This window comes from Amblyraja radiata, chromosome 2 (genome assembly GCF_010909765.2).
Source record: "Amblyraja radiata isolate CabotCenter1 chromosome 2, sAmbRad1.1.pri, whole genome shotgun sequence".
In the NCBI taxonomy this organism is placed as follows: Eukaryota; Metazoa; Chordata; class Chondrichthyes; order Rajiformes; family Rajidae; genus Amblyraja; species Amblyraja radiata.
In genome coordinates this window covers 10,936,003-10,958,277 of record NC_045957.1, presented here as the reverse complement: position 1 = coordinate 10,958,277, position 22,275 = coordinate 10,936,003, and the positions used below count along the sequence as shown (strand labels likewise).

The 22,275-nt window shown below is 44.1% G+C and overlaps 1 protein-coding gene across 4 annotated transcripts in view; it reads left to right on the top strand.

Moving 5' to 3' along the window:
* The window catches only part of pard3 (par-3 family cell polarity regulator), a 983,322-nt gene that overhangs the window by 455,103 nt on the left and 505,944 nt on the right, over positions 1-22,275 (top strand). For all 4 annotated transcript variants that reach the window (XM_033042021.1, XM_033042037.1, XM_033042013.1 and 1 more), the window contains exons 4-5: positions 220-395; positions 6,866-7,027. In XM_033042021.1, coding sequence (XP_032897912.1) covers positions 220-395; positions 6,866-7,027 — 338 coding nt within the window. The remainder of the gene's footprint in view (positions 1-219; positions 396-6,865; positions 7,028-22,275) is intronic.

Here is a 22,275-nt window from a genome sequence, read left to right as displayed (position 1 = left end):
TTTCCGCGTTGCACCTCCAAACTAAAACTAAAAAAGTTGCACGTGTACACAGCTGCTTGATATCCCAGGACCACAGCGTAGTTGCTGCCATTGTCTTACTACTGAGGTTTCGTCATGGCTAATTGTGACCTTTGTTTGGTTATCGATTTTAAAAACATTGGTAAAATGGCTGTCTTTCTTTTCCGTAGTAATATTGTTCTCTTGCTTTTCCTCCGTTAGATATGCCACTCCACGTACGGCGGAGCAGTGACCCTGCACTGGTTGGTCTTCCATCCTCAGTAACGGGATCTAACCTTAACTCAGCTGAACCGTCTCGCAAAAATCCCGCTCGATGGTCGACAATGCCAGGCTTTCCAAAGCCAAACCAAACATCGAGTAGCCTTGACAGAAAAAAGGTGAGCGTCCACAACCTTCTCCTTATTCTGAGCTTGCAACTTTTTACATTGCTCAAGATCTTTCACAGCCTGATTGTGTCTCAAAGTACTTCTCAGTCATCGTGGGGTATCATTTTTGACCCTTCACTGCTTCTAACATGTGTGAGAAGGAGCTGCAGATGCTGGTTTAAACCGAAGATAGACACCAAAAGCTGGAGTAGCTCAGCGGGACAGGCAGCGTCTCTGGGGAGAAGGAATGGGTGACGTTTCGGGTCGAGACCTTTCTTCAGACTGATATCTTAAGTAAAAATCTAATCATAAACATGCTTTAACCAGTACTGAAGAAGGGTCTAATCATAAACAAGTACTGAAGAAGGGTCTCATCCCGAAACATCACCCATTCCTTCTCTCCAGAGATGCTGCCTGTCCCGCTGAGCTACTCCAGCTTTTTGTGTCTATCTTCGGTTCTACTAATTCTACTCCTATTCCTTATGACCAGCTCCTTCTACTGCTACTTGTTCCTTTTGGAGTGAAAGGCAAGGTTGACAGGAATAGGGAACCCTGGTTGATGAGGAATATTGACGCTCTGATCATGCAAAAGGAGGAAGCATGTATCAGGTAAGGGCATCCGGGGATTCAAGCGAGTCGTTTGAGGAGCAAAGGGGATGGCAAACTACACTTAAGATGGAAATCAGGAGGGGAAAAGCAGAAATGAGATATTCTAGTGTTACAAAAGACTGCAGATGCTGGAATCTGGAGCAAAAAAAGGAGAAACTCAACAGGTCAAGCAGCATCTGGAGAAGAAAATAGGCCGTTTTTGAGTCAAGTCCCTTAATCTGGACCGATAGAGGGGAAATAGCCAGTATAAAGAGTGGGATGAAGGGTGGGCAAGATAAGTAGTGCCTGAAGAAGGGTCTTGACTCGAAACATCACCCATTCCTTCTCTCCAGAGATGCTGCCTGTCCCGCTGAGTTACTCCAGCATTTTGTGTCTATCTTAAGCGATAGGTGGGTGCAGGTGAGGAGAAGATGATTGAGAGATAAAAGTCAGGTGGAGGATGGGAGAAGAGTGGAGATAGCGCTAGAGGCTGGGAAGCGGTAAATGGGGAAGAGAAGGGTGCAGAGACTGAAATTTAATCAGAAAGGAAGGTGAGAAACTGAACCGGATGATGGATGGAGGTAGGTGGGAACAATAATAATAATAATAATACATTTTATTTTCGGGCGCCTTTCAAATCTCAAGGTCATCTTACAAAGATTAAACAGAAGAGAAAAAAAACATATAGTCGGAGAAAAATAAATAATAAGGACATCATCAATACACAAATTAAAGATAGAAATCGCTCCAAAGACACAAAATCAAAAAATCAAAAAAAACACGATGTGAAGAGAGAGCAGCGGCAGCTAAAGCGCGCCAGCGTCCACTCTCTCTTCCGACAGCCATCTTGGACACAGACTAACAAAGTACCTTACACACAGAAAAATCATCCGCCCACAATGGTTACCACTGTGGGGGAAGGCACAAAAGTCTAGTCCCCATCCCCAGTTCACCCAAAAGTCAGGCCTATTAAGGCCACCGCTGTTGCGTCAACGGAGGTCCGATGTTCCTGGCCGTTCTAGCCGGGTGGTGTTGCCCCGGCGTCGGGAGAGTCCTCACAGCGGCTGGGCCACCTGGAACGGCCGCTTCCTAGCAGGGGATTGTCGGCTTCCGCAGCCGACAAGGACGCACCGAGTTGGAGCTCCCAGGCTCCCGATGTTAATGTCGGCGCCGCCCGCTCCGCTCCGCAGACCCGCTGCCCGGAGGTGTTGCTCTCGGCGGTCCAGCTCACCGGAGCTCCAGCGCGTCGATCCAGCGCGGCGACCCAGGCAAGGCATCGCCCGCTCCGCTCCGCGATGGCGCTCCAGCGCTGTGCCGCCACCGAAGCCAAGGTGCTGGGCGGTCCCCACCAGGAAACGGCGCTCTAAGCTCGCTGGTAGGCCACGAGGACGGGTCGACAGGCAGCCCAGAGAAAAAGCTGCCTCACCGACCAGGTAGGGACCTAGAAGTAAGGTTACCTCCTTCCCCCCACAATAAGAAGTCCATTTCTCCGAAAAAACGACAAACAAAACTAACTAAAAACTGAAAAAAAAAAGAATTAAACGGACGGCTGCTGGTTAGCAGCCATTCCCCAAGATGGCTCCTCCTCGCTGAGGGAGGGAGGGAGGGGGCAGTGGAGGGAGAGGGGGGTAGAGTTGTGGGGGATCCTGTGTGGGGGAGCTGGTCATAAGGAATAGGAGTAGAATTAGGCCATTCAGCCCATCAAGTCTACTCCGCCATTCATTCATGGCTGACCTATCTCTCCCTCCTAACCCCCATTCTCCTGCCTTCTCCCCATGACCTCTAACATCAAGAATCATGTATCAGCCTCATGTGGGAAGAAACAAAGAAACAGGGTGATGGGGAGGTGGGGGGGAGGTGGTAAGTTAGGAATAAGTGAGTGTGAGGGAGGACCAGGGTATATAGGAGGAGTGAAAAAAAGGGTCAGAGATGGATGAGGGTTCCCTAAAGGTGGAGGGATATGGTGTTCATGCTGTTGAGTTGTAGACTGGCTCCTCTTGATAGCGTTTTGCCTCTCCATGGCAGTGGAGGGGGCTGGGGACAGGCAGAACTGTGTGGCAATGAGACAACACCTGGAGTATGATGTGCACATCTTCTCACAAAACTCTAGGAATGATGAGATTAAACTAGAGAGGATGCAGAATAGATCCACAAGGATGTTGCCGAGACTGGGTAGCTTGAATTCTTCAAATCTTCAAAATTATAAGGAGTGAATGGATAGGCTGGGACTTTATTTTCCATGTGGAAAAGGAGTCTAAAGAGTGACCTTTTAGAAATGTATAAAATACCTTTTTTGAAGTTTATGAGGGACATAGATAAAATTGGCTTTTTCCTGGATAGCGGACTAAAGCTAGAAGGCATAAATTTAAGGTGAAAGATGTAAAGGGGACTTGGGGTGTAGTTTTTTCCCCCAAAAAGGGTGGTGGCTACACGGAATGAGCTGCCAGAGGAGGTGTTAGGTGTGGCGATATCATTCCAACGTTTAAAAAGTATTCAGGTTGGAACATGGAAAGGAAAGCTTTAGAGGGATTTGGGACAATCCCAGGCAAACAGCACTGGCGCAGGTTGGCATGTTGGTCGGCAAGGGTTGAAAGGCCTGTTTCCATGCTGAATCACTTCATGAATCTATACCAATGATCCACCCACTCCTTGGGCTTTCTTGGGCTTGAGTATTGAACTTTCAGGTGAACTTGACGTATAACATCATCCCCATTTCCAAAGGGCATTTAGAATGAGCAGGAAAATAGTGAAGCCGGCATTCTTCAAGGACGAGGGAATGAGAGCATTAATTTACTTAACCGCAAAGGCTGATTTATAAAGCTGTGGTAATAAAATGTTGCCTTGAGAATAGCAATATGTTAAATTATTGTGGGCATGGTTCAGTGAAGTGATGCATATTGACCCTTTATGATTCATTTGCTTTCTGTAATATCACTTCTGTAATCCCATTTCAATGCGTATTAGCTGTCATTGCAGACTCTAATCTTGTACAATGATTGTTCCCATCACCGAGTGGCTGGCACTTCTGAACTGTACTGGTGTAAGCCTTTCATTCAAATGATATATTTTTAAATCTACAATCTTCTGGCTGAATCAAGTGCATTTGGGTTGGAATCTTTCTCAATTATACCTGGTAACTTAAGTAAAAATCTTATCACAAACATGCTTTAAGCACTTCAAGCTGTGCAACAATTTACTGGAGATTTGCTGAAACACTGACATTTCATACATCTGCACTAAAATGACTTGAGTATTGTCATTACATGCTGAGACGTAAAGGCTTAAATGAGGTAGTGAGGTGACTATAAAGTGCTTCGGATGATTGAGTATAAACCCTATTATTTATAATGGGAATAGGGTTAGATGTGGGGGCTGGCTTTCAGTTGGTTGGAAAGAAATATGTCTTGGAGGCGGCTGTCCAGTACCGAGCAGAATACTGTAATATTTAAGTAATCAATATATGAAATATAGCTGGAAAATGATTGCATATCGTTTGGACTGTGATGAAAAGTGTTTTTTCATCAATCCTGTGGAGTAGTTATCCGATCGAGTTTGAAGGAAACCTTGCCCTTGGATTGTGGATTATATTTCTTTACTGGCCTGGTTCATAACAACCTTCGAAAATGCATTAGAGGAAGAGACCTTTCAGTCACGTGGGGATGACAGTTCATTAAATGTCTAATTATATTTCTCTTCCCTTCCCATATATAGCTCCTTGTGAGATACTTAACCAGTTTCCTTTATAGAATAGCCTCAGCGTATGTGGTTGCTTGGGAAGAAACATTCTATGTTCTCCCAACCCTCCATGTGAAAAAAAATGTGCTAACTTCCCCATCAATCTTCTCCCGATCATCCTCATTCTCCATCCATTTCTTGTGGATTTATCACTCACTGATAAACAATCCTTCACAGTTTGCTCTTTCAAAACTGTAATAATTTTGAAAACCTGATGGATCTTCCCCTCAAATTTATTTTGTTTTCAGTGAGAAAAAAACCCAAATGATAGATTCAGTTTGAAACCCATCTTGCTTGTGTTGCTCTGGACAGGCTGAATAATTTGATTTGAACGGAATTCTGAGGTCAGCAATGTCAGTCTTATAACAACTTTGATGCAGACTACCAATCATCGAAAATAGGTGCAGGAGGAGGCCATTTGGCTCTTCAAGCCTACACCGCCATTCATTGTGATCATGGCTGATCCTGAGAGATGCTGTTATTAAGTAACAGCCTGCATCACCCTCCCTCTCACTTTCTTGTTGAATATACCATATTTTATAGCTGCGGACTCCTATATATCGGCGAGACCAAGCGCAGGCTCGGTGATCGTTTCACTGAACACCCTCCGCTCAGTCAAACCTACCCGATCTCCCGGTTGCTAAACACTTGGACTTCCCCTCCCATTCCCACACTGACCTTTCTGTCCTGGGCCTCCTCCATTGTCAGAGTGAGCCCCAGCACAATGTGGAGGAACAGCACCTTATATTTCGCTTCGGCAGCTTACACCCCAGCGGTATGAATATTGACTTCACTAACTTCAAGTAACCCTAGCTTTCACTCTCTCTCCATCCCTCCCCTTCCAGTTCCATGACCAGTCTGACTCTCCCCCTGATTATATTTTATCTCTGTTTACTTTGTTGTCCACTTCTCCTTGCTAACAATGATCTATTCTACATTTTCTTTGATCGCCATCTCTTTTGATCTCGTTTTTACACCTTACCCTTCCATATCTCTGTGTCTCCTCTCCCCTGACTCCCTCTCCGTCTGAAGAAGGGTCACGACCCAAAACGTCACCCATTCCTTCCCTCCAGAGATGCTGCCCGTCCTGTCCAGCATTTTGTGTCTATCTTTGGCGTACACCAGCATCTGCAGTTCCTTCCTACTCATTTTACCTTTTCATCCCAGCCTTATCTTAAAAACAGTACATTGATCAAATTGAAATAATTAACCAATTTCAATGACTGCACATGTACAAAATCTGAAACAAACATGGAAAATAATGGAGATGCTAGCAGAATTTTTAATTTAGTTTTCTGACTGAAATAAAGATAATTAGATAATTTTGGAAGATACAGGGTCGAACCGCAGGAGTTCTGCCATAATTGTAACACCTGCTTTAAAAGTGCTTTTTCTCTTTCGTGTTTTACCAGTTCCCATCAGCATTTAATTCATATTTCTGCAAAATTTAGAGATCTTTTTCTTGATTTTTAGACTTCTGGGAATATCTAGGCTAATTCTACACTCCATCTGCAGATTATGTAATTATCCTGGTAAATAATATCCTGAGATATGGTGATAATTTAGTTTTAGTGTAAGTTTTTTTAGTTTATAGTTTTAGAGATACAATGCTGAAACAAACCCTTCGGGCTCACCGAGACCGCACAGACCTGCGATCCCCGCACATTAACACTGTCCTACATACACCAGGGATAATTTACCCGCGCACCAAGCCAATTAACCCGCAAACCCACACGTCTTTGGAGTGTGGGAGGAAACCAAAGAACACAGGGGAAATCCATGTGTTCACTGGGAGATCGTACAAACTACGTACAGACAGCACCCGTAGTCAGGATGGAACCCGGGTCTCCGGCGCTGTAAGGCAGCAACTCTACCGCTACGCCACCGTGCATGTTTCTTTATGTTGAAAGTTTTGCGTCTATTTCTACAATTAATATGATTTTGTGGATCGTTCATGCTTCATGTAAAAAATCTAACGAAAAGTAGTTCTCTGAATTTTGTGAGATTACTAACTCAAGGGACAAAGTCAATTCCATTCTGTTTTAAATCGACCACATGCGTGAATTGTGATCTGGGCTGAATAAATGTTCGATTTTGTTATAGCATGTAGTTTGACTGCTTCAGTGGCTAAAACTTGTTTTCTTCATCACATTGTACAGAAGGAAACAACACAAAGGCATCCAGTGAATGGACAGGATAACTACAGGAGTTTACCAAGAGATGCAGGCCACTGTACAAATCAATTTCAACGAGACAATGCCCGCTCATCTTTAAGTGCCACCCATCCTATGGTAGACAAGTGGCTGGAACGGCAGGAGCAGGTAATTAGACAAAATGTATTCTGTACAAACGTAAACATAGTGATCAAAAAAGCAAATGTCTGCAAATGGCTGGAAATCTTAAACCAAAATAGAAGCATTTGACAAATATAGTCATCAAGCTGTCGAGGGTAGACACAAAATACTGGCGTAACTCAGAGGAACAGGCAGCATCTTTGGAGAGAAGGAATGGGTGATGTTTTGGGTCGAGACCCTTCTTCAGACCAGAGGGTCTTTGGCCTAACTTTCCCAAGCCAACCAGGTTGCCATTCTAAGCTTGTCACACTTTCCTGTGGCTGGTCCATATCCCTCCAAACCTTTTCTGCCCATGAACCTGTCCAAAGGTTTTTTAAATGTTGTAATTGTACCTTGCCCCTTAACACTTCCCTTGGCAGCTCATTCCATGCACATTCCACCCTCTGTGTGGAAAAAGTTGCCCCTATGGTCTCTTTTAAATCTTTTAAATCTTTCCCCTCTCACTTTAAGCCAACGCCTTCCAGTCTTAGATTCTGAACCATGGAGAAAAAAACAGTGTGAACATTCATCTCACCGTATGCATCTCATGATTTTATAAACCTCCCCCCCTCAGCCTCCTACACTCCATGGCAAAAGGACCCAGCTTGTCCTGCCTCTCCTTTGAATTCAAACCCTCCAGACCTGGTAATATCCTCGTGAATCTTTTTGCACCCTTTCCAGTCCAACAGCAGGGTGATCAGAACTGTGCACAGTCCCTCAAGTGTGGCATTAGACAATAGACAATAGGGGCACGAGTAGGCCATTCGGCCCCTCGAGCCCGCATCGCACCTTGTGCGGCTGTAAATGACGTCGCAGGTTCTGTACGCCATATCCTGGCTGGTGAAATCAAGTTTGCCACACACCATCCTCACCACTGCATCCACAGTCGCCAACTTCATGCAACTGTGTACCTGCACCACTCTCTGCTCTACCTTACTCCCCAAGGCTCTCTCATTCACTGTGTAATTCTTGGCCTGGTTTGTCCTAAAATAAGATATATCACAGTGCATTTATGTGATTTAAACTCCATCTGCCATTCCTCAGCCCATTGGGCCCAGTTGATCAAGATACTGTTGTAATGATAAATAACCACTTTCATTGACCAACATGCCACCAATTCTATTGTTGTGTGCAAACTTACTCACCCTGCCACCTATATTCACATACAAATCATTAATATAGTTGAAGAATTTTCTGCTGTCTGACATATTCTTGACCCTTGCAACAGCAAGGCAACTTATCATCCTCCTGTCTCTTTTGACTGAATCTCCTAACTGTTCCTCTAACTACCAAGTCTCCTGTCTCTGTAGCTCCCTCTGTTTCCACATTCCCTGCCATGCATCACAACCTGTCGTGGTGCCACAGACCTGGCTGCTGCTGTTGCTTCCCCTCCAACATGATCCCAAAACAATATACTATTGCAGCGAGTTGCGGACGCAGCCCAGACCGTCACACAAACCAACCTCCCTACTATTGAAGGTAGACAAAAAAGCTGGAGAAACTCAGCGGGTGAGGCAGCATCTATCGACTCCATTTATACCTCACGCTGCCTCGGCAAGGCCAGCAGCACAATCAAGGGCAGGTCGCACCCTGGCCACTCCCTCTTCTCTCCTCTCCCATCAGCCAAAAGGTATAGAAGTGTGAAAACGCACACCTCCAGATTCAGGGACAGTTTCTTCTCAGCTGTTTACAGGCAACTGAACCATCCTATCACAACCAGAGAGCAGTGCTGAACTACTACCTACCTCTTTGCTGACCCCCGGACTATCCTTGATCGGACATTGCTGGCTTTATCTTGCACTAAATGTTAATCCCTTATCATGTATCTATACACTGTAAATGGCTCGATTTTAATCATGTGTTGTCTCTCTGCTGACTGGATAGCATGCAACAAAAGCTTTTGACGTTACCTCGGTACACGTGACAATAAACTAAACTGAAACAGAAACCATTCATGAGGGTAATTGTCACAGGGGCAGCCTGCACACTCTGCTGTCCCTCTCTGTCTTTCCTAGTGGCCACTCAATTACCTGTCACCTGCATCCTAGTCGAGACCACCTCACTTTGAAACACTTATCTATGAAGTAAACCTTTCGATGTAGATCTTCAATCGATGTTGAATTATTATTGTTTGCACTTAAATAGATTCACTCCCGAGGGTTCAGCTTGCATAAGTGCCTGTGGGAGGGACACTTATCTATTCACTGTAAATGGCTCGATTGTAATCTTGTGTAGCCTCTCTGCTGACTGGGTAGCACTCAACAAAAGCTTTTCACTGCACCTCGGTACACATGACGATAAACTAAACTGTAAACAGTAAAGGTGGTATCTGCAGATTCCATAGTTTCTTCATTGAGCAGAAATTCTAGGGGTAACTTCAGCTTTGTTTAAAAACAAAATCCAGCTTTGGTTGACAACATCCTTCCATTATACTGGTGTGAGGAAGTTCTCATTGTGTGATGTAACTTTACAGCTTATTCAGAAAGAACCTGATTGTTAAAGTCCATCCTGTCCTGAGCACATTGCTAAAATAATGCAAAAGTATACCCATTGTTATAGAGGAAGCGGCATGATTAAGGTCTGGGTTTCTGCAGAACTCGTTGCATATGGACAGCTACTTTAATTTACTACTCTTATATTGTAACAATGGAAGGTAGTGGCAAACGTGGCATTGAGAATGCACACCTCAAAAAATATATATCATCATGACACTCATAAGGCATTTAAGAAACTCATAAGGCACTGCAAGGAACATAAAATGTCAAAAATGCAATTGACACATCAATAAGGAATGAACTCGTTCTGTCACACAGATTTTCAAACTTTATAAAGTGTGAAAACAGCTCATAAAGTGTCAACTTTAGAAAGCTGTGTTAAAAGGATTTTGCTCGTCATGGGAACACATACTTATGGGACAAAGTCAGGTATGTTCAGGTTGGATAGCCCTGTTGCAGTTCCAGCTGGTTTGCTTGGACTCGCTGACAAAGACAGCGTGGAGAAGTTATGCATTTACATTTTTAACTGGTGAAGTTCATAAGGTCATAAGTGACAGGAGTAGAATTAAGCCATTCGGCCCATCAAGACTACTCCGCCATTCAATCATGGCTAATCCTCCTTTCCTTTCTAATCCCATTCTCATGCCTTCTCCCCATAACCTCTGACACCTGTACTAATCAAGAATCTATCTCTCTCTGCCTTAAAAATATCCACTGACTTGGCCTCCACAGCCTTCTGTGGCAAAGAATTATACTCACATTTATAAAATTAAAGGGTTCTGTAACATTTTGGCACGGTGGCACAGCGGTAGAGTTGCTGCTTTAGAGCACTTGCAGCGCTGGAGACCTGGGTTTGATCCAGACTATAGGTGCTATATGTATAGAGTTTGTACGTTCTCCCCATGACTGCGTGGGTTTTCTCCAAGATCATCAGTTTCCTCCCACACTCCAAAGACGTACAGGTTTGTAGGTTTTGGCTTGGTATTAATTCTGAGGCTATGACCTCTAGTCCTAGACTCTCCCACTAGTGGAAACATCCTCTCCACATCCACTCTATCCAAGCCTTTCACTATTCTGTATGTTTAAATGAGATCCCCTCCTCATTCTTCTAAACTCCAGTGAGTGCAGGCCCAGTGCCGACAAACGCTCAACATAGGTTAACCTACTCATTGGTGGAAATAGTTGGAAGTCTGTGCGCAGCTGAGCTCTGTTCATAATGTTTGGTGCTGACCAGCTATCAGAGCTGATGGTTCCTTGTGAATGAATAACAGTTTAGTGTGGATCGTGTCCTTGTCATCTTTAATAATGCATGAAAAGACATGAGTCTAGTGGCTTCAGTCTCACCTGCTCTCACTTCACTTCCTTATACAAATATTTTACTTGAAAGATGCATATTTTCACTTAATCAAACGTCAAGTATTATTGACTTGACTTTTTGTAAATGCTCAGAGAAATATATAGTAAATATTCTATTATTTGTACCAGGAATGTAATGGTAATTCCATGGCAGATCTCAGGCAGGGGAGCTGGAATTCAGTGAAAGGTTCAACTCACACCACGTTACGAAGCCGATGCGCGCAATAATTCATAGCCAAATCCAGTGATTTGTAGGAAATCTCACTCTCAGATTTGTGTTACAGGGCTGTTTCTATTACATGCATATTTTCTTGATTAGTACGGGTGTCAGGGGTTGTGGGGTGAAGGCAGAAGAATGGGGTTAGGAGGGGGAGATAGATCAGCCATGATTGAATGGCGGAGTAGACTTGATGGGCCACATGACCCAATTCTACTCCAGTCACTTATGATCTTATTTACCAACATCTCAACTTTTAATTGCAGCCCCTCTGGTTATGCCTGAGCTAAATTCCCATTTCGGCCACTTCCGTCAGCATTTCCAAACTTGATAGTCCACAGGGTGAATCATGGTGCGTTCTTCAATTCCTCTCTGTTGTTTATTTGGCAGTGTCCTGAGTTCAGAAATGAATATTGTTTAATCAAAATAATCTCGTGGCCATCTCAGCAGCGGAATTGTTTCTTTACACGCATTATGTTAGTTGGTGCCGTATTTAATTAAAGTTTATTCTATTAATTATCAATGACCTACTATTGTGTGGAAGAAGAATGTAATAGTCATAGAGTGATACAACATGGTAACAGTCCCTTGGGCTGAACTTTCCCACACCGGCCAATATTGTCCCAGCTACACTAGTCCCACCTGCCTGCGTTTGGTCCATATCCCTCCAAACCTGTCCGATCCATATACCTGTCTAAGACCTTATTCACCCAGAGAGAGGTTAAAACCATGAATCTTCAAGATTTATTTATTCACTGGGTACCTCTAATTACTCCTGAACTGAAGAATCAGTTAAGAATCAATCACTTTGGTGTCAGATATATGGCAAATCAGGAAGAGAATACCAGAAGATTGACACAGAAAGCTGGAGTAACTCAGCGGGTCTGGTAGCATCTCTGGAGAGAAGGAATAGGGGACGTTTCGGGTCGAGACCCTTCTTCAGACAGAGTCAGGGGGAAAGGGAAACGAGAGATATTGTTTAGAGATATAGAACAAATGAATGAAAGATATTCAAAAAAGTAACAATGATGAAGGAGACAGGCTATTGTTAGCTGAGGGCTGGGTGAAAACGAGTTACAGACAACGAGATTCAACAAGACGACTTTGAAGCTCGTACGACTTGGGTGGGGGGAGGGACAGAGAGAGAGGGAATGCAAGGGTTACTTGATGTTGGACAAATCAATATTCATCAAGCGAAATATAAATACCAGATCTCCTTGCATGAAAGAAGTTTGTGAATCAGATGATTCGGTACCATTAAACTTTCAATTATTCAGATCAGCAAATTTTAGATTGCAGATTTATTTAATTACCTAAAACATTTAAATTTCACAGCTAATAAAATGAGACTCAAACATTTGCGTCTGGGTCAGTAATCCATCTTCTTCCGGAATTGGTGTTGGATTATCATTATCATACGTGCCGAGAAGTCGTGAATAAGCTTGTTTGCTTGCTATCCAGTCAAATACAATACATGTCTAATCAAGCCATGCACAAGTACAGTAGGGATGGAAAGAGAAACAAATCCAGAGTGCAGAATAGAATGTTATCGCAAACAACTACAGAAAAAGTGCAGCCCCTTTGTTTAATAGATTACTGTTCAGTGGTCTGGAAAAAAGTTGTTCCTGATTGTGGTGGGTGGTTTCAAGCTTTCGTATCTTTCGTCTGATGGGACAGGAGCAAAGTGGGGATGAAAATGATCCTTTGAAGAGAGGGAATGACCGGGTTGTATAGGAACAGCATCTCATATTTCGCTTGGGCAGCTTACAGCCCAGTGGTATCAATATAGATTTCTCCCACTACAGTTAGCCCCGGCATTCCCTCTCTCTCTATCCCTCCCCCACCCAACTCGCACTAGCTTCTCGTTTTCACCTAACAAACAGTTAACAGTGGCCTGTTTCCTTTATCATCGTTACTTTTGTGCATATCTTTCATTCATTTGTTCTTTATCTCTCCACATCATCGTCTATATCTCCCGTTTCCCTTATCCCTAACCAGTCTGAAGAAGGGTCCGGTCCCGAAATGTCACCCATTCCTTCTCTCCAGAGATGCTGCCTGTCCCGCTGAGTTACTCCAGCTTTTTGTGTCTATCTTCGGGTTGTAAATGATCCTTGGTTATGACGGTTGATTTCCCGAAGTGGCAATAATAGTTGATGGGGGCCTGAGGCCAGTTTGTGTGAAGGACTGGACTCTGTTCACATATCTCTGCAGTTGTTTGCAGTGATGGTGCAGAGCTGTTGCCAAACCAAGTTGCGATGCATCTCGTTGGAATGCTTTGTACAGGAGCAGCTGAAGAAATTGATCAGAGTTTTGGAGACATGCTGCATTTCCGTCGTTTCTATAAATTTCTTTATTTATATAGCACATTTTTAGTCAACTTGCATTGACCCCAAAGTGCTTCACATAATTACATCCACACACACAGGCAAAGGTGGGTGAAGTGTCTTGCCCAAGGACACACACAGGCAAAGGTGGGTGAAGTGTCTTGCCCAAGGACACAACGACAGTATGCACTCCAAGCGGGATTCGAACCAGCTACCTTCCGGTTGCCAGCCGAACACTTAGCCCATTGTGCCATCTGTCGTCCCTGTTTCTGAGGAAGTTGAGATGTTGGTGTGTTTTATTGGCTGCAGCTTCAATATCTTTGGTCCAGGAACAAATTGATAGTGATATTTATGTCTAAGAATTGAAGCCTAGGAGCTTTCTACTGCAGCACCTTTACTGACTGAGGTGTGTAAACCAATCTCATTTCTTGAAGTCAGTAAGTTGCTCCTTCATCTTGCTGACATTGAGGGAAAGGTTGTCCTCTTGACACCATAAGCTCTCTATCTCCTTCCTGTACTCCATCTTGATTTTGTTTTAGACCTGACCCACTGTCATCTGCAAAGTGTTGTTTAGTTTAGAGATACAGCGCGAAAACAGGCTCTTCGGCCCACCGAATCCGCGCCGGTCAGTGATCCCCGCACACCAACATTATCTTACACGCACTACGGCCAATTTTACCAAGCCAAACAGCCTACAACAACCTGTACATCTTTGGAGTGTTGGAGGAAACCAGAGCACCCGGTGACAACCCAGGCGGTCACAGGGAGAACGTACAAACTCCGTACAGAGAGCACAAATGGTCAGTATCGAACCCGGGTCTCTGGGTAAGGTAGCAACTCTCCCGCTGCGCCATCGCGCCACAAATAAGTATTTTGTTGATGCTATTCTCCCTTCACTGCCACCTTGGCCATGTTGGTTTCCTTAAATTTGTTCCTTCTGAGGTCTCTGAATCCCATCTGCAGCTTATTTATTCCATTTTTGGAAGCAAATTTGTTTACGTATTTGCCATGTTAAACTCTCCTCCCTGTAAATAATTCCACAAGCTGGTTTAACGATGTGCACTTTGGTGGGTCAAAAGTGTTTAACTGTCATATGTACTGCCAATAGAACAATGGCATTCTTGTGTTCAAAAGGGAACTGCAGATGCTGGAATATCGAAGGTACACAAAATTGCTGGGGAAACTCAGTGGGTGCAGCAGCATCTATGGAGCGAAGGAAATAGGCGACGTTTCGGGCCAAAACCCTTCTTCAGACTGATGGGGGGTGGGGGAAAGAAAGAAGGAAAAGGGGAGGAGGAGGAGGAGGAGGAGCCCGAGGGCGGGCGGATGGGAGGGTGGGAGGAGACAGCTAGAGGGTTAAGGAAGGGGAGGAGACAGCAAGGGCTAGCCAAATTGGGAGAATTCTATGTTAATGCCATAAGGACGCAAGGTCCCCAGACGGAATATGAGGTGCTGTTCCTCCAATTTCCGCTGTTGCTCCCCTTCCTTAACCCTCTAGCTGTCTCCTCCCACCCTCCCATCCGCCCGCCCTCGGGCTCCTCCTCCTCCTCCTCCCCTTTTCCTTCTTTCTTTCCCCCACCCCCCATCAGTCTGAAGAAGGGTTTCGGCCCGAAACGTCGCCTATTTCCTTCGCTCCGTAGATGCTGCTGCACCCGCTGAGTTTCCCCAGCAATTTTGTGTACCTTCAATGGCATTCTTGTAGCAGCTTTAAAGGCGCATAAATGCCATACACATTGATAAAATGCAATGATTTAAAAAATGCAATATATTAATAACCATAATGCAAGGTAGCCACAATAGTGCAAGTCCATAGTGCAACCAAAAGACACAGTTCATTGTTGCTGAGGTTCCTGTTGCATTGTTTTCAATATCCAGATATTGGCTGGGAAGAAGCTGCCCTTGGTTTTTAGGCTCCTCCGCCTCATTCCTGATGGTAGGAGTGAAATGAGAGCAGGGCCAGGGTGTTCTCTGAGTTTGATAATAAGTTTCGAGGGGGGTGCTGGTGTTGGACATGGAGTTGTAGTTGATGTACACCAGCCTGACGCGCATATTCTTATTGTCCAAATGATCCAGTGCAGAATGGAGAGTGAGTGAGATTGCATGCCCTGTTCATCGATTGGGTCAATTTTGGTGGGTCCCGGTCTTTACGAAGGGCGTAGTTGATAAGTGTCATAACCGACCTCTCGAGGCACTTCATCACCGTGAATGATTTTGCCACCGGTCGGTAATCTCTGAGACATGTCACCTTAGTCTTCTTGGAGAATGGTATTATGGATGTCCTTTAAAAGCAGATGGGGATCTGCAACAACGCTCCAGCAACGCAGCCGCAGGTCCGGTGGACTGGGACATCGGGAGCTCACGGGTCCGGGGGAGAGAGAGACCGCTTCCCGGAGCTCCCGCAACACGACTTCTCCAGCCCGTGTCGCGGGGTTGGAACGACCCGGAGCGGGGTCATACATCGCCCGGCACGGCTTCATGGCCGTGGGACATTACAGCGCCCGCCGGGGGCTCCAACTTCGAGACTTTTAGACCGGGAGCGGGGCCGTAAATCGCCCGGCACGGCCTAAAATGGCCGTGGGACTTATCATCGCCCGCCTGGGGCTTGGACATCGGGAGAGACATGGAGAACAGGGGAGAGAAAAGACTTTGCCTTCCATCACAGTAGGTTCACTGTGATGGATGTTTGTGTGAACTAAATTGTGTGTATGTCTAGGAATTGTCTTTGTTTGTATGGCTGTGGAAACGGAATTTCGTTTGAGCCTCACTGAGGCTCAAATGACAATAAATTGTATTGTATTGTATTGTATTGTATTGTAGACCTTAGTTGATGGGTTGAAGATGTCCACAAAAACATCAGTCAGTTGGACCTTGCATATTTTAAGAACGCAGTCAGGTCCACCGATGCGGCCAGACCCTCTCCGAAGGTTCATCCTCATGAAGAACATTTTTATGAAGCTTCGATTTTGTTCTTCACAAGCACATCTAGCTTCTGACTTTTTGTCTGATGAAGGGCCTCAACCTGAAATGTCACCTATTCCTTTTCTCCAGAGATGCTGCCTGACCAGCTGAGGTGCTCCAGCATTTGGTGTCTTGCTGCTGACAATTCTGGATTTCTTAGCCCATATTTTGCTGGTTTTTTTTTTTTTGTGTGTAGTACATCATTACCTGAAGCTAAGGTGGACACAAAATGCTGGAGTAACTCGGCGGGACAGGCAGCATCCAGATGTTGCCTGTCCCGCTGAGTTACTCCAGCATTTTGTGTCTACCTTCGATTTAAACCAGCATCTGTAGTTCTTTCTTACACATTACCTGAAGCTAATTGACTTGTGACTATTAGATTGGATAAGGCTCCAAAATATGACAGCAACCTTTGGGTTTCTGTGTCTCACTTTCGATGTCTGCCGCACTTGACATTCATGGTGCAAGAATGAAAGGAACGTGTAGTTTGAAATCTATCTGATTGACAATATTTTGTTGTCATTGGCAATAGAATTGACAGGTTCATTAATAACTAGAGCCAGGATTTTGCCATAAATGCCATAAATGCCTTGTCATGCCTTTTTTGATGATTTCACCAGGATAATGCCTTTTTCACGATTGAGTGCCTAAATCAGCCTTTTTTTTGCCTTTGCTAAAAGGTTGTGCTATTTTCTCTAGTTGTACCGTGATTACAATGATGTTAACACTTTAAAATTAATGTTGTTATTAACGTGTTAACATTTTACAACTTACAAGAAAACTTCCACCACCGGGACAAAACCGGGGGCGCCACCGTCGGTCGTTCATTCATTCGTGCCGCTGCCCACTGGTTCAGTCTTCTCCAAGATCTATTTAAGAAAGAACTACAGATGCTGGAAAAATTGAATGTAGACAAAAAATGCTGGAGAAACTCAGCGGGTGAGGCAGCATCTATGGAAAGAATGAATAGGCGACGTTTCGGGTCAAGACCCTTCTTCAGACTGATGTTGGGGGGGGGCGTGAAAAAGAAAGGAAGAGGAAGAGACAGTAGGACTAGAAGGAAAGCTGGGAAGGGGGGGGAGGGGGGAGGATGGAGAAGACAAGGGCTATTTAAAATTAGAGAAGTCAATGTTGATACAGCTGGGGTGTTATTAACTACCCAAGCGAAATACCCAAGCTTGTCTCCTCAATACATTTACTGCTGGCTCCAGTTGCAAATCTGAGTTTTCGAGTGATCTGAGCAAGGCATTCATTGATGCTGGAATTCCACTGTTGAAATTGGAAAACAAACCTCTCAGAGGTTTTTTAGAGAAAAGGTTTTCAGAGGAACATATACCAAGCGAGTCATCATTATGGAAAAATTATGTAGACAGCAACTTCAACATTGTTGTGCAGAAAATTAGAGATGAAGTTGCATGCAACAAAATATGGATCTCTTTAGACGAGACAACCGATACTGTGGGGAGATATGTTGCCAATGTGGAGGCAGGTCAACCATCAAAGGAGTATTTGTTGACATCGGAAGTATTGGAGAAGTCAAACAGCTCAACTATTGCTCAGTTGTTTACATCTTCACTTGCTGTACTTTGGCCAGAAGGTATAAAACAAGAGAATGTTCTTCTGTTTGTGACTCAAAGTTTTATTCCCCAAAACGATGCATTTGACATGCTTAGTTCAAGGACTTTATACAATTGCCAAGCGCATACGTAGCTTGTTTCCAAATGTCGATCACCTAGTTTCCAATGTCAAGAAAATCTTCCTCAAAGCACCGTCACGTGTGCAGATGTTCAAGGAAATGGCACCTGAGATTCTGCTACCTCCTCAGCCCGTTTTGACTAGGTGGGATACATGGCTCTCTGCTCTACTCTACTATGCTGCAAATTTAAAAAAGATAAAATAAATCGTCAACTGTTTTGAAGAAGAAGAATCTGCTGCAGTCAGGATCGTCAGTGAAATCATGCAGAAAAAGTCCCTCCACCGCGATCTTGTGTTTATTCCTTCCAATTTTGCAAACTATCACTTCCCTTGAGAAACGTGGTGAAACATTAGTGAATAACTTGCAGGTTTTCAACGAAGTAACTGACGATATTCGTAAAGTTCCTGGCGATGTAGGTAAAGACATACAAGGAAAATGTGAGAGTGATTTTAGCTAACAAAGATCTTGAAGAAATATTAAACATAGCTAAAGTTCTCAAAGGTAGTAGTAATGAACAAGATATTGACATGAATATAGTCTGTAGCTTGTTTGAGGTATGCACCAGTGACCTCATCTGAGGTAGAAATAAGTTTTTCATAACTGAAGCATATTCTGTCTGACAGACGGCATAGTTTAACAACAGATAATTTGAAAAAAATGCCAGTAATTATGTGTAACTAGGCAACTTTGGTCATTTAATGTAGTATACCTTTATATTATCATTTTTAACTATATTTTGGTGGTGGAAATAAATGCCTTTTTATGCCTTTTTTGTAATTTTATTATGCCTTTTTGCCTGCCTATTTCAGTTTTTTAGTGCCTAAACATCCTCGCTCTATTAATAACCATTGTATTTTGAATGAATGAATGAATACGTTTTTTGGCCAAGTATTCACATACAAGTAATTTGCCTTGGTGTTCCGCCCACATGTGACAACATGACATACAGTGACAGTTAGGAATGACACAAAAAACATTAAAACATTTTGTCTAGTTTATTGTCACATGTACCAAGGTACAGTGAAAAGCTTTAGTTGCGTGCTATCCAGTCAGTGGAAAGACAATACATAATGACAATCAATCCATTTACAGTGTATAGATACATACATGATAACGATTAATGCAAGGTAGAGCCAGCAAAGTCCGAACAAGGAGAGCTCAAGGGTCATTGATGAGGTAGATAGTAGTTCAGGATTGCTCTCTGGCACTCTTTGTGGGAAGATCTGAGAGAATTTTCTCTGGAAACGAGATCTTTTAGGGCAGAGGAGCAAAAGTAATCCTGTGATATGGGCGGCCTGTCCTACTGTAATTATGCTCCTAAAGCTTACCCCCCTTAGTCTAGTTCAGTAAAACACTGAGTCAAGCCCTGGACCTCTAAGCTTTATTTTTTGAACGAACAATGAATCCCCAATACGATACCTTACCACCGCCTGTTCGATCCTTGTCTCTGGCTGGCCAAGCCCTTCAGCCTCGTGCAAGCAGACACTTGCAAATGGTCACGCAGTCCCAAGCGCCCTTCCAGGAGATCGACAACGATCCTAGTGGGGGCTACCTTTTATAGGTCAACGAACCCTGCGGGGCCGAACTACATAGGGGTGGCGCCCCTTACAAGCCAATCATTAAGCAGCAGTACTCCCCTTCTGTCTCCCTTCTGTCTTCCTTCTGTCTCCTTCTCTTCCCTTACTCTCTCCTTCTCTCCCCTTCTCCTCCCCGCGCTCTCTAAAGGACTTACGGTACTCTATGGCAGCCGTTTACCTTCCTCTTCATCGCGCAGACAGCGCTCCTCCGCTGTCCCTGGCCCCCACCTTCACGATGTGTGTGTGTGTGTGTGTGTGTGTGTGTGTGTGTGTGTGTGTGTGTGTGTGTGTGTGTGTGTGTGTGTGTGTGTGTGTGTGTGTGCAGCTCGAGGCTTTCCAGGCGAGTGCCCTCGAGCTTGAAGGTCGAAGGCACTCTTTTGGACTCGCGGATTAGGTCGCCCAAGTGGGACAGCCCCTTAACAGGCCTTGTAGATGCATAAATCCTTTACTTTATTTTAACTCTGTTTTGGCCAGGATGTACACTACCAAATGTGCAATCGCCTAATTTCGTAAAGGTGTTTAGTTTCTCTAAATCACATCCGTAACTGCAATCATCACCTACTTATCTGAGAGTTGGTCACACTTATATTCCTCTGTACCTGGTAATAAATGAGGCTGCAGTTTATTGGGATGTAGTTTAGTTTACGTTATTTTAGAGATACAGCGCGGACACCGGCCCTTCGGCCCATGGCAGAGTCGAATGGCAACCGGGAGATCAGGTAGGTCCAGGCTGATTGAACAACGGTGAAGAAATATTAGCGAGATGCAAATGTTTGTAGATTTTATACTTTCATCTCTAATTCTGTCTGAACCATCCCTTTAGCGGGGCAGTTTATCTGAGACCAAAGGTCCATATTACACCTCAATAATTTTATTTTCCATTGAAATCAATGAAGCATGAAATTGGGCAGTCAGGCTCAGAACAGCATCATTTGGTGTGATTAGATTAGGGTAAAATTAAAACTTTGATGTGGATGCAAAGTAATGGGTATCTTTGACTTTATGAAGAAATTCAGTATGGTATTTTCAGATTCAGTCAATCCAATGAAATGGAATGAGTGTGAAATGATTCTTTGTAGCTAATTGCCTCATGCTCTGTTAATATTGATTTTGTTACCACCTCAGTGTGCGGTAAATGGAAGTTTTTGCCTGAACCTGCCTCTAGTTACGGTGTAAATGTAATTCATTACATGCACCATGGTACAGCGTGCATTGAATTGCTTTTCAGTTACTTAAACGTGGCTCTGCACAATAGTAAGTGATGGGACTTCTTGACCAAATATTCTCAATTTTTTTATTGTGTTCTTGTTACCTAGTGCCCATCTGGGTTAGTGAACCTTATCAGTGGTGGAGAAGATCTGAGATGTTATAAGATGAACAGTTTCTCCAACTTGCATTCAGGCCTTAGTGTTAATATTATTGATTCTGTTAAAATTTAGCCAACGGTGAATGATTGGGGTTGCGATGTTGGCATCATCGCTACCCCAACTTCTTCCCTTCCCCCACCCCCACATCAGTCTGAAGAAGGGTCTCGACCCGAAACATCACCTATTCCTTCGCTCCATAGATGCTGCCTCACCCGCTGAGTTTCTCCAGCATTTTTGTCTACCTTGACATCGTCATTGATCATTTGTGAGTGGAAATTTGTTGAAAGGACTCAAACTGCTGGAGTAACTCAGCAAGTCAGGCAACATATCTGGAGAAGATCGACACAAAAAGCTGAAGTAACAGCACGTCGAACAGCATCTCTGGAGAAAAGGAACAGGTGATGTTTCGGGTTCTGACCTGAAATGTCATCTATTCCTTTTCTCCAGAGATGCTGTCTGACCCGCTGAGTTACTCCAGGTTTTTGGGTCTATCTTTGGTTTAAACCAGCAACTGCAGTTCCTTCCTACACAATTCTGGAGAACATGGGTAGGTGACATTTCAGTCGAGACCCTTCCCTTCAGACTTGTTCTGTCGTTTCATTTTTTTGCTTGAATGAATAACTGCCTGTCAATTAGATTGCATAGTAGCCTGTTACTTGCTATTCCTGCTGCAGATTGACATTGATTGATTCATCATCAGATCAATGAATGTTGTGTGAAGCAAAGACAAGAGGTCATATTGTATGTTGCCATTAAAATATACGGACAAGTGGATTGAACAGTAGTTTAGTTTAGAGATCTATCATAGAAACAGGCTCTTTGGCCCACCGAGTCCACACCGACCAGCGATCCCTGCACATTGACACTATCCTACACACACTAGGGACAATTTACATTTATAGCAAGCCAATTAACCCACACGCCTGTACGTCTTTCGAGTGTGGGAGGAAGCCGAAGATCTCGGAGAAAACCCACGCAGATCACGGGGAGAACGTACAAACTCCGTACAGACAGCACCCGCAGTCGGGATCGAACCCGGGTTTCTGGCGCTGTAAGGCAGCAACTCCACCGCTGTGCCACCGTGCTGCCTGTTTAATGCGTAGCTGATGAGAAATATTTTTGTTTTGGTGCATTTGGACTGACCTGAGTGATGTGGGACCTGTACACGGCAGGCAGATTGTTTCCACCCACATCTGTTCAGATAAAGTGTCCGTGCAAATGGATTTGTTCGTGCTTGGGGATGAGA